This window comes from Miscanthus floridulus, chromosome 6, assembly GCF_019320115.1.
Source record: "Miscanthus floridulus cultivar M001 chromosome 6, ASM1932011v1, whole genome shotgun sequence".
Lineage (NCBI taxonomy): Eukaryota > Viridiplantae > Streptophyta > Magnoliopsida > Poales > Poaceae > Miscanthus > Miscanthus floridulus.
In genome coordinates, this window is record NC_089585.1 from 56,288,089 (window position 1) to 56,302,507 (window position 14,419).

Here is a 14,419-nt window from a genome sequence, read left to right on the forward strand (position 1 = left end):
ATGCAGACATGATATTAACACCCACAACTGGATTGTAAAGAGCATTGAATGGAGCTTTATTGATCTAGCAATGAATGGAAATAGAAGGTGCGTCTAAATGAATCACATCAGAGGAATGCTCTAATTCTTCTAATCATTCATGGCTTATAATAGACACTAGCTCTTTCATAGTCTTTTTAAGGAAAGCTTCCTTAGAAGGGTCTAAGGGTTCTTCATTGGATGATGATTTCCTAGGCTTCTGGTGTCTCCTCATAATATGGTAATTCAAGGTATTTCCATATTCATCAAAAACTTCATCCTCGAATTCAAGCATGAAATCCAAAATCAAAGTTTCCTCCTTTTTCCGGTGGTTCAGGATTTGGGACAGCTGAGGTAGGTGATGGATTAGGCAAAAGTTTGGGTTCAACTATCTGTGATTCTTCCTCTAGTGGCTTCTTTTCTACGTCTTTAGGAGTGTTCTCTAGAATTTTAGTAAGAATGCTTCTCCCCGAATCGGCAGAGACATGCAAGAATGAGCCGCCTAAGGCCGTATCAAGATGCTTCGAGGTTTTCCTATCAAGACCCATATAAAAGTGTTGAAGAAGAATGGGGTCTTGAATGATAAGGTCAGGGCTAGTATTAATGAGAGCATTAAAGCGTTCCCATTCCATGCCTAGAGATTCTTTTTCTTCTTGTTTAAAAGATAGAACCTCTGAATGAAGACTAACTACTCTAGAGATGGGAAAGAAATGCAAGCAAAAGCTAGAACACAAAGTTTCCCAATCTCCTTGTCTACTCCCTATGGTGAGCTTGTACCAACGTTTAGCTTTTCCCATCAAAGACAAAGGAAAAAGCTTTCATCGCAAGGTTTTTTCTGACATGCCTATAATGCATAGGCACGCACATGTCTGCTCAAACTCATTTAGGTGGGAATAGGGATTTTCATCATCTTTGCCCAAAAAGAATTGATCCTGAACCATGTTAATTAAGTATGGGCACAGCTCATAGCCAGGTGTTAGGATAGGATTTGTAGATTCTAGTGGCTGTAAGCGTGTGCTCGTAGGTGCGGCATATTGGTAGATAGGGGTGGCTTCTGGATCCATGGTAAAATAGAAAATAAAAGATGAAAGAATAATAACACAATGTTAAGCTAGGTTCGAAGTTAACTCAACAACCGTTTTCCTAGCAATGGCGCTAGAAATGCTTATTGGTATAAATTAATGCACACAGAATAATCCACAAGCGCACGGATAATATTCCGATGTAGCACTTCACCGAGAGTACCTAGTTTTATATCCAACTCGAGGAAACGTGTGTGAGAGTAACTAAATCTAACTTAACCCAACTTCACAATCAAGACTAGATAATAGGAGAGTAGGGGAGATCACAAAGGTCTTCTAGTTCTAACTTCAGTAGGCTTTGTCTTCTATTGTTCAATTCTAGGGATATTACTAGAGAAAACATAGGCAGAGTATGTTTTCTATAGCAACAATGTCCTGCTAGGCCTACTAACAGGAGGTGGACTACAAAGGATTCAACGAGGCTATAAGAGTCACCCTCACTGAGCTACCACCGATCTAGAAAGTAGGGTACATCCATGAGTAACCGAGTCTAAGCACCACGCTGACACTACGAATACTACTTTAACTCAGGAGCTACAAGGATTAAAGTACTCAAAGAGAGTCGCAAACCTAAAGAACAATATGAACAAGATGCTTACTAGAATTAGAAGTCCATTACTAGAGAAATCTCATAAGAAAGCTCATGAAGAACTTGATTCTACTAGGGTATAAGCCGTGGAGAGAGCACCGACAGACCGGGACCCTCCGAAACTCTTCCCTCTCACTCTATCTATCTATCTCTAATACAAGACTAGATCCTATCGTGGACTAATCTTCTCTTGATTGCTAGCTCTGATCCTGGTGGAAATATGGATTAGGGTTTCTAGCTTTTCAGCACTTAGGATCTGACTTGGTATGCCCTGGAGGGGGGGTATAGGTAGGTATATATTGGCCGGAGCGTCAATTCTGAGCTCTCGGATCTAACCGACTTGAATAAACGACTGGAGATGCAATCCTTAAGGTGGTGGAGAACCGACAAAACAATGAGGGGCTACCAGGTAGGCCCCACAGACTGGTCGGTCTGCATGTGGGACCGGTCGATCCCACCTAGCAGAGGTTCAGGGCTCCAGTTTCGGTGGAGAGCCTCCTAGAGTCTTCTAGAATCTTGCCACGTTGTTTATCCTGCAGAATTACGTAATTTCCTTTGACTGAATAGATCCTCCTTGGCGGTTTTCTGATTAAATTCTGCTGGAAACACAGATTCACCAAAACTTATGGAATTTGTCAGTTAAAACCCCTAAGTCTATGTTGGTGATCCATTCTAATCATTTATGCAAGGTATATTGATGGTTTGTGATGAATGTTATCTACCGTCAATAGTGTGGTTGTTGTCGGTTTGTTGACTTGACTAATTTCATTCATTAAATGTGTGATATATAATTTCCATCTTGTGTACTTTATTTTTGTAAATAAGTCCACTTGTAGTATTGGTCTTATTGGCTTTATGTGTTGGAAAGTAATTTTAACTTGAGTGGTACCTTGATCAATTTGGCTTTGACAAGTTTAAGGTGATGTGGTTTGTTAATATCTTAGTTTTCCATATGATTCAATCTAGAGGAATTCGAGGACGAATTCTTTTAAGGAGGTAGAATGCAATACCCGGGAAATTTGACCATAGCCTTTGTCTTTATCTAGAAAAGATGTGGTTTCATATTTTAAGTTGACTCTTCATGTGGATTATTGGAATTAATTTTGTAGCAAATGTATTTTGCTTGATGGAAAGTACAAAGGGTTAAATAGTTGATCAGGAGTTTTAGTGAGTGCAAAAAACTCATTTTTTTATCCATGGCTCAGACGAACAATGGAGATCGTAGAATGTATAGAGCTCATCAAAACGAATACGTTAGACTAGTCATACGTATCGTTTTGAGTACAGATCATAAAGTTATGGCTATTTCAAGGAAAAAAACTGAACGCTAAGTAACCAACCCCACTACAGTACCCGAGCCTTTCCTTTCCTTTTTGCTGAGTCCCTTTCCGTTTGGCTACGTTGGCTGCTGCTCCCTCTTCCTAGTGCCACCCATCCATAGCTCTACCATATCCCTTCTTGATTGCTTGAAAAATCAACAAGAGGAGAAGCAAAACGGAATGGGTAGGTGTGATGATCAACAAATGGTACTAGATCGGTGTCTTCCCTCTATCTTCTCGCTGTTTACCTAAGGGTAAACCCTAGGTGAGTATCCCCTCCCTTCTACTCTGTTAATCCATGGTATTTGTCAAGTTTAAATCTAGATAATTGAAGATCTAAGTCGCCATTAATTCAAATCAATCGCTGCACATGATTCTGGATTTTCAGATTGAGCAGTACAGATAGGTCATGGCTTTTGGCTTCGTTAGAGGCCTGAATTGGCGAAACATATGAATACAAAAGTTAGAGTTTTCCTTGATCCTGCTGCTCGTGGAATTTCATGAATTTAGGCTCTGTAGTTTAGGAGTTTTTTTAATGTGGCTGTTGCTATTTTGACTATGTTCTGAACAGTAGTAGCTTGATTGAGTTTTGACAATGTTAGAGGTCAAACTGGTTTTTGCAATGAATACCAAAGTTGTATAGCTTTCATTATCTTCCAAACAACATATAGCACATTGTCATATTTGAAACATAACTTCAGATATGTGCTTTTGAAGTGCGTTGTAAGTTTCTGCTATCAGATTCTGTGCTCGAGAATACCACCTTGATTAGGACATCATGATGATTTTTTTTAAAAGAGTCTATAAAACAATGGTTTCGTATAATATATTTTTACATGATCTAATAAAGTTTCATAATTGTTTGAAAAGTGTATTAGTAGATATCAATATTTTATCAATGACTATCAGAATTCGTGGCAGTCTCCATTGTCTAAATTCAACTGAAGTTTAAGCATGCTTAAGTTTAGAATTAAAATTGTGAAATTTGTAGGCCTTGTTTTGTATCTTTTGAATATGTATTTAATTATTATCACTGCTTTTATATATTTAATAAAGATACATAAATATCAAGAAGCTATATGCTGCTGTTAGCTGAACATAGTGCTTGTTTCTTTGATTGTTTCTATGGCCTTAAAGGCAGTAATTCTGTTTTAAATGGTTTTTGGGCTTCACAAATATAGTAATTAAGGGGTTTTAGATGTGGTAGTTGCACTGAGGTATCAGGGTGTGCTAGCGTGACACTCTTACGATGACACCTATATATCATATGATCATGGCGACAATGTGTCTTTTGAGGACATTGAGTTCTAGAGTCAGTAGGATAGAGCGTGTTGGACTAAGTAAGTTTTGTTCTTGGCAGTTTTGTTTCACATGCTTGTTTGTTTAATGATCTATCAGATCACGGACATGTTGTTTGGAGTTTGGTTCAAGAGGTGACCAGGTGGCATCAATTAAGATCCTATGTCAAGGTAAGTCTGTTTGAGTGTTTGGAGTTGGCCTACTAGGTCTAATTTGCTGAGTGAGTTTAGAATAGGAAGGTCTGAGTGATTGTGACTCCGTAATCATAAGCTCAATTTGGGTTTACTATGTTGTTTTTCCCTCTAGAGGTTCCTCGTGTGGTCCAATATAAGGCTCTCTGTTGTCTTTAATGATTTCTAGAGGATGGATACAGCTATATATTATAAAAGTAGGGATATCAGCCGACTTGAGTTTTTGAAGTGCAAAGTAAGTTTGTATAGCTAGTACAGTTTGTTGTTCAGGCGGAGGTTGGAACAAGGAGTCTCAGTTAGGTTTGATAATTTTCATCGGTATTTTTGCCTAATATGTTGTTGCACCGCAAAGGGTGTTCCTATGGTGGTGTGTCTCTAGTCTTTGGATCACAAATAGGGGAAGAGTGCTCGACGCTTGCCTAACTGTTTTCCATAGGAATATTATTTGTTATTTCTCTATGACTCTAGAAAGTGTGAATGGCATTTAATGGCTTCCCAATTTTAGAAGGTTAGAAGGCAAGTTTTGGACTACAGTTTCTTTGAGCTTTGTTCCAGCAATAAATGGCATGCTTTTGGGGTGGGGTTGTTACATGGTCATGTTTGTTTATTGTGAATTAGTTTGATCCCAAACTGGACTTTGGCTTGACGTGGTCAGTATGTGGTTCTTACAGAATGAGGTTCCAATGTTTAAGAGTAATATATATTTTTGTGAGGGTCCTTTGGTAAGATGATGGTGTATGCATTTCTCTGGTCGAACCAGTTTGCTCAAAGACTTATTGCAGTTTTGAGTTTATTTTGGTGTGAAGTACCTAGTTCCCTCCCACCTATATGTTTTAGAGCATTGTTCTGCTATCACAGTGGTTTGTTTGGTGATTGTGAAGTCGATGAATTTGGGGACGAATTCTTTAAAGGAGGGGAGAATGTAACATCTAGAAAAAAAATAATTGACTTGTCTTTGGCCTAATGGGCTTGGAGTGGGAGAAAACAAAGGCCTAATTACAGTCTGGTTAGCGAAAACAAGGAGTAAAATGAAAAAAAATAGAAAACCCAGATACTACCGTAACCCCTCCATCTCCCTGGTGGCTGATCATCTCGACTTCACGAGTTGGGGACGGCGCTCTCTGTAATATCCCAGAAAAAAAAAATCTAGGAAAAAATGGCTTGGGCCTAACAGGCCAAGATGGGGTTTATCGACGGCCTGATTAGAGCCTGATTTAGGGAAGCACTCAAGTGAGAAACCCTACCGTAACCCATGCTGCAGTGGCCTATCTTTTCCCCTTCACGCACGGTCACGAGGGAACCAGGAAGCGGCGTTGTGCATCTTGTCCTTCTGGCCCTAGGGCACGACGTTCCTCTCCATTGGCCTTCCATCCAACTCACGGCAAGGAGAAAGGAGCCTGCTGGTGCTGAACGCCTGCTCTTGCCCACTATTGGTGGCAGATGAGAATTTCAGAACCAAAGGCAGAGCACCTCGTCGGCAAGGAGAGAACACTACGTAAAAAGCGATTTTTAGCAACGGTTCGATTTTTTTAAGAACGGCTGGTGATGCAACCGCCCCTACAATGACGTGCTCGGGTACCCAGACACCAGCCGCCCCTACAAATGGAACAACAGAGGCGGCTGGTGTTACGAGCCGCCCCTACAAATGGGGTCTGATTTGTAGGGGCGGCTCAATCACCAGCCGCCCCTGAAAATGCTATTTGTAGGGGCAGCTGGTGATTGAGCCGCCCCTATAAATGGCCCCGTATTTATAGCTCTGATTTGTAGGGGCGGCTCAATCACTAGCCGCCCCTATAAATGCCCCCTATATAAAACAGATGCAGCACCTTCTTCCTCCTCGGATCACTCACTCCAACCCATGAAAGAAAGGTGGGGAGGCCTTGGGCACCTCCCAAAAATTGCTCTACTAAGGGGGGAAGGTTTTGGTCTCAAATCCTTTGATGGAGAGGTTGTAGAAGGTAAAAAAATGCTATTCCATACTTTTTTTTGAAGTTTTAATGGTTGGTTAGTGAGTAATTAGAGTTTTGTTTTTCTCTCTCTTCTATGGTGCTTGAGCTACTTATGAAGCAAATTAGACCTAAGTTTTAAATGTACTAGGGTAAATTAGGGAGGGAAAGAAGATCATACCCTTATTTGGTCCATGTTTCTTGATTTTAGTGAACAATTAGTTAGTTTTATGGATGTTTCATGTGCATGTGGATCTAGATCTAGGGTTTGGTTTTTTTATTAATTTCATTTTTGTAAATTTATGTTTGATGAAATTGGACTAGGGTTTGTATGAAAGATATTGGGTAAAGTATAATTGTTGCTAATTGTTGTCTTTGAAAATGTTTATTGTAATCAATAATTATGTGTTTTAATTATTTATGGATAAATGGGCCATTAATTAATTTTTCTTTACCATGGTGTGTTTGTATGCTTCATGTAATTATATTAGATTTATATTCATATATATCTGAAGTATATACAATTATTCTCAAGTAATTATTAATTTGTTTTATTTATATATATATCTGAATAAGTAGTCCTTTAATGTTTGTTTTGTTGTTGTCGTAAAAGATGGAGTACAGGAACTCTTGTATGTATGGTTCGTTAAGGTTCAAGGTAGGTTTTCGTGAAGAGGTGGATAAATTTATTGAAGCCGCAAAGAAGCATGCAACGACATTGAAAGAGAATAAGGATATAATTATTTGCCCATGTAAAGATTGTAAGAACCGTATGGCATGGACAGATGTGACTATCATCAGATCACATTTGATTATGCGAGGATTTGTTGAGGACTACACAAGTGTGGATTCATCATGGTGAAACGGTTATTGTTAACGACAAGGATGAGGAGGAATACGACGATGAAACCATAGAATCGCTTGTCCCAATATTTAGCAGAGCTTGATGCACGAATGGATTTTCGAGTTTGGCAATGAACAAGGTGGTGATGCTGGTGGTTGGGATGGTAACGATGAAGGTGGTGCCAATAATGATGGTGGAGCACGTGTCGGGGATGAAGATGATTTGGAGGACATGATTCGAGCCCTTGGACCAGAGATTTTACCAAATAGCCCGAAAGGTCTAGAAAATTTGGAAAGGGTGACAAAAGCATCGAAGGAGACTATGTATGGTGTTGAAAAGGGTTGTCCGACACATTGGACATTGCTATATTTTGTGCTTGAGCTGCTCATTCTGAAGGCTAAGTACGGCTGGTCAGACTGTAGTTTCAATGATCTATTGCATCTCCTGTCATGGGTGCTACCACAACCAAACTCAATTCCCACCAACACATACCAAGCGAAGAAGGTCATAAGTCCATTGACAATGGGGGTTGAAAAAATCCATGCATGCCCCAACCACTGTATACTTTTTTGTGGCAAAACATTCAAGTCACTGGATAAATGTCCCCGGTGTGGGGCCAGCCGGTACAAGAATAATGACCTTTACAGTGGGGACGAAGCCTCCACGGGGAAAAAGAGGAATAAGAAGGGTACAAAAAAGGTGGTACAAGAATCTCAGCCCCCAGAGGACACTCCATTATGCAACGATGCAAAGCAGAGAAGAATTCCTGCCTTAGTAACGTGGTACCTACCAGTGACCGATCGCTTGAGACGTATCTTCCTAAACCCTAAAGAAGCCGCACTCATGACATGGTGGGATGATGAGCGCAAGGTGGATGATGATAAGATTGCACACCTGACTGATTGTAGTCAGTGGCAAAGGTTTGATGAGAAGTACAAAGAATTCAGCGATGACCCAAGGAATGTATGGTTTGGCTTGAGCACCGATGGAATGAATCCGTTCAATGAGAGGATGAGCGACCATAGCACATGGCCAGTGATCTTGACCATGTACAACATCCCAACATGGTTGTGTCAGAAGAGAAAGTACCTTCTCCTCACTATTCTTATTTCTGGCCCTAAACAACCAAACATTGATATAGACGTGTTCCTCGAGCCTTTGATGCAAGAAATGGAGATGCTATGGAGGCATGTGGAGCAGATGTACGATGCGTTCCAAAAGGAGGACTTAATATGTAGAGCAATAATATTTGTTACTACTAATGATTACCCCACGCTGTTTGCTTTATCTGGACAGATCAAAGGGAAGACGGGATGCTTGGTTTGCTTGGATGGTACTACTATGGGTGTACCTAGATGCATCCAAGAAGATAGTTTACCTAAGGAACCGACACTTCTTAAAGGCAAGTTACAAGTACCTGTAGCAAATTGTTCTTTAGATTTTATGACAACACCCCGGAGATTGAACCCCCTCCGGAGAGACTGTCATAACGGAGAACACATGTACAAAATGGTGAAAAACATACGCGTCGTCTATGGAAAGAAGAATCCAGATGGGATGAACAGAGATAGAAGCACACCTCTTATAGAAGGAGTACCTTTCAAGAAACAATAGATATTCTTTTAGTATCTGCCTTATTGGCTAGACTTGGAGGTCCTCCATGCCATTGATGTTATGCACGTGCAGAAGAATGTCTTTGAGAGTCTCATTGCTACCTTGATGGACATAGACAAGTCAAAGGATGGTCTGAAAGCACGGAAAGACATGGTGCATCTAAACGTGATGCCACAGCTTCATCCGGTACCTGAGGCTAATGGAAAATACACTCTGCCCATGGCGTGCTTCAACCTAACACTAGACGAGAAGAGAGCTATATGCACTTTCTTGAGGGGGATCAAAGTCCCGACTGGGTTTTCAGCAAATGTGAAGAAGCTAGTGTCGATGAAGGACTTGTCAATAACACACTGCAAGGCTCACGATTGCCATGTGATGTTGATAGTGTTTCTACCTATTGCAATCAGGGCTATAAAGCCAGAGTTCTTGAAAATGGCCATCACCCGCATGTGCTACTTCTTTTCAAAGATCTCATAGAAGACAATTGACAAGCAAGAGCTGAGTGACCTAAATGAATTTGTGGTGGAGACACAAAATCAACTCGAGATATGTTTACCTCCTGCTTTTTTTGATATAATGCCACATCTCATGATTCATATGGTTCATCAGATATTGGCGCTGGGCCCTTGCTACTTGCATGAAATGTGGTCCTACGAGCAGTTCATGTCAGTTCTAAGTTGATACGTGCATAATCGAGCATACCCAGAGGGTTCCATGATAGAGGGTTACAGTACTGAAGAAGTCATCGAGTGCTATCAAGAGTACCTAAAAGTATAGAAATGGATTGGTAAACCCGATTCTCGTCACAAGGGTAGGCTGGCTAGGAAGGGTACCAGTGGTAGAAAAGTGTTCATCGACCATGATTACAAAGAGGTGAGTCAGGCGCATTACAGTATCTTGCAGAGTACACAACTAATGCAACCGTACATTGATGAACACTTGGCTATCATTATGGCGGAGAGAAATAGCCATTCGGATGATTGGGTCATGATACAACACAAGCAACGACTAACTACATGGTTGAAGAACCAAAACATACTGCCTAGAGAAACCATAGACTCGATTACCATCAGTAGGTTAGCGGAAGGGGCCATCGAGACAAGTGACATCTTGGAATGCTTATGACATCAATGGGTATACAGTACTATATCCCACGCAAAGGATAGTAAATATGTGAACCAAAACAGTGGCATTCGAATAGAGGCTATCGATGGATTGGGGCGAAAGATCCAATACTTTGGCATCATTGAAGAGATATGGGAACTTGACTATGGAAGGGATATAACGGTGGCCCTGTTTCGATGCCGCTGGATCAAACAACACCAACTGAACGAGATCGGATTGAGAGTCCTGGACCTTGAGAATCTAGGCTACCAAGATGACCCTTGGGTGCTCGCTTCATGTGTTGCACAAGTTTTCTATATGTCCTGACCCACAAAGTAACCTCCCCCCGAAGAAGAAGACAAAGCACGTGGTTGTCTCCGAAAAACAGCACATTATTGGAGTTGATGGCATGGACGATGTTGAAGCTTACAATAACTACGATGAGATGCCGTTATTCACAGACTTTCCTAAAAGGATCAGTGTTGTGGAAAAGAACCTCCCCAAAGACATAATGCCATGGGAATGAAAATGTGTCAAGGAGAAAGTCGTTACAGCGGGCTAGCTAGTTGTTGAACGTGTAGTATTTGTGTAAGTGTGTGTTTGTAAGACTTCGTTTATACATGCGTGTGAGACTATATATTTATGTACGTGTTTAAGACTACATATTTTTGTATGTGTGTGAGACTACATTTTATGCATGTGTGTGAGACTACCCTTTGCAACATCCAGATGACTCTATTTGAACATCCACTCTATTACTACTAAAACTTTATGAAATCACTTAACACTTTATGAAATGAAGAAATGACCAAAATAAAAGTAGAAGATCTTGATGAGTTATACAACTTTTATATTCATCACCTTTATAGCTGAAATCATTTAGTCTTTGAAAATCAGGTTCGAAGCTGTCATTTTCTGAAATTTAAAATTTGAATTGTTCAAAATTAGTGACAAAGATAGATGTCTAGACTAAAATGATAGAGCATGGTTTTAGAAAATTTTAGGGAAAAAACCATCATATTTGGAGTTAGTATGAGGGAGAAAAACTAGTTACAAGTTTTAGCCACAGATTAAAAAGAGAAATCACACTTGTTCATCATTGATCATCATGAACAGCTGTGATCTTTCTTTTTAATCTCTGGTTAAAATTTGTAACTAGTCTTTCTCCCTCATACTAACTCCAAATGTGATGATTTTTTTCCTAAAATTTTCTAAAATCTTGCCCTATCAAGTTAGTGTGTTGATTTGGTCATTCTTTTTATTTGACAAAGTTTGAGCACTTCAAATTTTCAAATTTAAAAAAATGATAAGTTCGAATGAGATTTTCAACCATTAAATGATTTCAACTGAAAAAGTGATGAATAGTAAAGTTGTATAACTCATCAAGATCTACAACTTTTATTTTGATCATTTCTTCATCTAACAAAGTGATACTAAACATTGTTCATAAATCAACATGTTTCTCGTATAGTTCATGAAACTATGAGTCATATGCGAATTTATGAACAATGTTTACTAATACTTTGTCACATGAAGAAGTGACCAAAATAAAAGTTGTAGATAGTGACAATTTCAACAACTTTTATGTTCACAACTTTTATTGTTCAAATTATTTAAGGTTTTAAAATCTTGTTTGAAGTTGCCATTTAGTGAAATTCAAAATTTCAACTATTCAAATTTGGTCAAATGAAAATATGATCAAAATAAAAGTTGTACATATTGATAAGTTCTACAACTTTGATATTCATGAGTTTTTCATCTGAAATCATTTACTCTTTCAAAATATTGTTTCAAATTGAAATTGTTTGAATTTCAAAATTTGAACCATTCAAACAAAGTCACATGACAAGATGATCAAAATAAAAATTGTACATGTTGATGAGTTATACAACTTTTATGTTTACAACATTTTCATTTTATTTCATTTAATGTCATAAAATTGTAGTTGAAGTTTTAAAATTAAAAATTTTAATTTTTGTTTTTTTGTTTTCTATATTGTTTTGACTACAAAATATAGAATTTATAATTTGTGCATATATAGAATAATACAAAATATTATATTTGTGCATATACATATTTTTTTATATTACTTTGTGTTTTTATGATATAAAAAATATAAAATTTATAATTTAAAAAAACAGAAAATATTTGTAGGGGCGGTTAGATCAAGAACCGCCCCTAAAAATGTATTTGTAGGGGCGGCTGGATCAGAAACTGCCTCTAGGGGTGGCTGGATCAGCAACTGCCTCTAGGGGTGGTTGGATCATGAACCGCCCCTACAAATAGTACCGAGTATAAATAGCAAGAAGTGCACAGGAGTCATCGTCTGGGCGCTGTCTTCTTCCTCCGACGCCGACAGGCTGCCCGTGCCTAGGGTTTTCGCCGCAGGTCTCGCGACCTCCCACACCAGCCCCCGGTGCTCGGTGTCCCGCACCCGGCCCCGGGCGCCCGCCCCCACGCGCCGACCCCCGGCGTCCCACACCCGGCCCTCGGCGCCCGCCCCCACGCGCTGACCCCCGGCGTCCCACCCTCGAACGCCCCTGGCGCCCACCCCCGTGTGCCGACCCCCTGGCGTCCCACGCCTGGCCCCCAGCACCCGCCCCCGCATGCCCCCGGCGTCCCCCCCCTCCCCCCGCGCGCCGACCCCCAGCGTCCCTACGCCCGGCCCCGACGCCCGCCCCCGCACGCCGACCCTCGCGCATCCCGCCTGAGCACCCCGGCGTCCCGCCCCCGCATGCCAGTGCACATCGTCCATCTGGGACCGATAAGTATCAGATCTCTGCTTGCTAATGTGTAGCTGAATAATGGAGGCATGAGCTGATAGATAGCTCTTGCTGATGTGTCTGCACTTGACCTGATTTTTTTATGGATGCATCTAATTTTTTGTGCTACTTTTGGATAATCCCAGCCTGATAACAATATACCTGATGCCCTGACCTAGTGGCCCATGCTTGAAACTTTTTTATTTTTGATGTATAGAAATGAAACAGAAGAAAATAGATGCTTTTATAAGTTGACTTGATTGATTGCATGGCTTACATAGGATGTTTTGGTTCTTATATGGTAATTTTTAGTTGATACATGCTAATATGAAGATGATGAGTATTACGTGCTATGCATTGATGTTTCTTTTAGTCACTACTAAACTTCATTGGTTGATTGAGGTGTGGCTTGTCTATATTTTTTTAACGTAGTGGCTTGTCTATATTCCTGCTTGCATTACGCTGTTACCAAGACATCTAGTTTTATTCCTCACTTTTTAGGAACTTCAGTTCCCAACAAATTGTCACTTGCCCCATGCCACTAAGTCCCAGTTTTTGTTGTCACCAGTCTTGGCTAGGATAGCTTAAGCCATTTTTAACTGGCCTGTTGTCTTCAATCCACTTGCACCAGCAGAGGGGCCTTCTCATCTCGCCTCCTCGTGTCCGATCGGTTGATGATTGGCCTACTTGCTGCTATAGAGAGAGATTATGTTTATTGTTTGCCAAGTATGTTCATTTAGTAGTACAAGCACACATTTGAAAAGCTGATATTCTTTTGTGATCATATTTTGTTGTCCTAGTCAGCGATAAAATTCTCTAGTTGGCTGCAATGATAATCATAAGACACCAGCAAAAAAGTTATTTAATTTAGACATTGGCGATATGCTTGTTATCATAGGCAACCATTAGCTAGAGTGACAATGACACCACTAATCTAAATATAGGCTATATACTGATGCCTCTTAATTTTCAGACAACCAAATGCATATATGCATTGTTATCATCGATCGACATGAGGCAAAGTATGCAAATTAATTAAATATGAGTGCGCAGATCTATATATGTGTGTGTCATAGACATATAGGTACAGGTCCTGCCATCCTGTTACGTCTAGCTACAAAGTACCTCTTTCATCTTCTGCACAGGTTGGCATGTATTTTTTTATTTGTTACTTACATACTCTATGTAGGTAGATAATGGTTTCGATTATGACATCTGCCTAGGCTTATAGAGCATGATATTGCTTAAAAACAAAGTAGTCTGTTTCTAAGTTTCAGTGAATTCAGTAGTTGTCTACATTTATACACATTGTTAGGTGAGCTATACTAGTGATGGTATTAGTGATAGCTAGTTTGTTTTTCTGGTTTTCAATAATCTTCACAAGTATGCAACTTCCGTAAGTTACAAATTCATATGCATATATCTGTAAAATAGCCCTGTGTTAGTTTCAGGAATGAAATTCTTGATTCTGTAATTACCTTTTGTATAGAATCAGAATGTTCAACTGTGCATCAGTTCTGAGTTGTTGGCATTATTGACATGTTTGTTAAGTTCTAAGTTGACATTATTGTTGGCATTATTGACATGTGTTGGCATTATTGACATGTCTGTTAAGTGAAATTGCGAAAACATGTTGTTTGATTTTCGGCCT

General features: G+C 39.9%; 1 protein-coding gene across 1 annotated transcript; it reads right to left on the reverse strand.

Moving 5' to 3' along the window:
- Positions 1 to 12,269: 12,269 nt before the first annotated feature.
- LOC136460621 (rRNA 2'-O-methyltransferase fibrillarin-like) lies at positions 12,270 to 12,761 on the reverse strand. The gene has a single exon (XM_066460251.1). It carries the CDS (start codon positions 12,759 to 12,761, stop codon positions 12,270 to 12,272), a length of 492 nt encoding a protein of 163 aa, XP_066316348.1.
- Between the last annotated feature and the right edge of the window lie 1,658 nt (positions 12,762 to 14,419).

Bases quoted from the DNA above. Each gene is read 5' to 3' on its own strand.
- LOC136460621 (XM_066460251.1), bottom strand. From the start codon at position 12,761: ATGGACGATGTGCACTGGCATGCGGGGGCGGGACGCCGGGGTGCTCAG.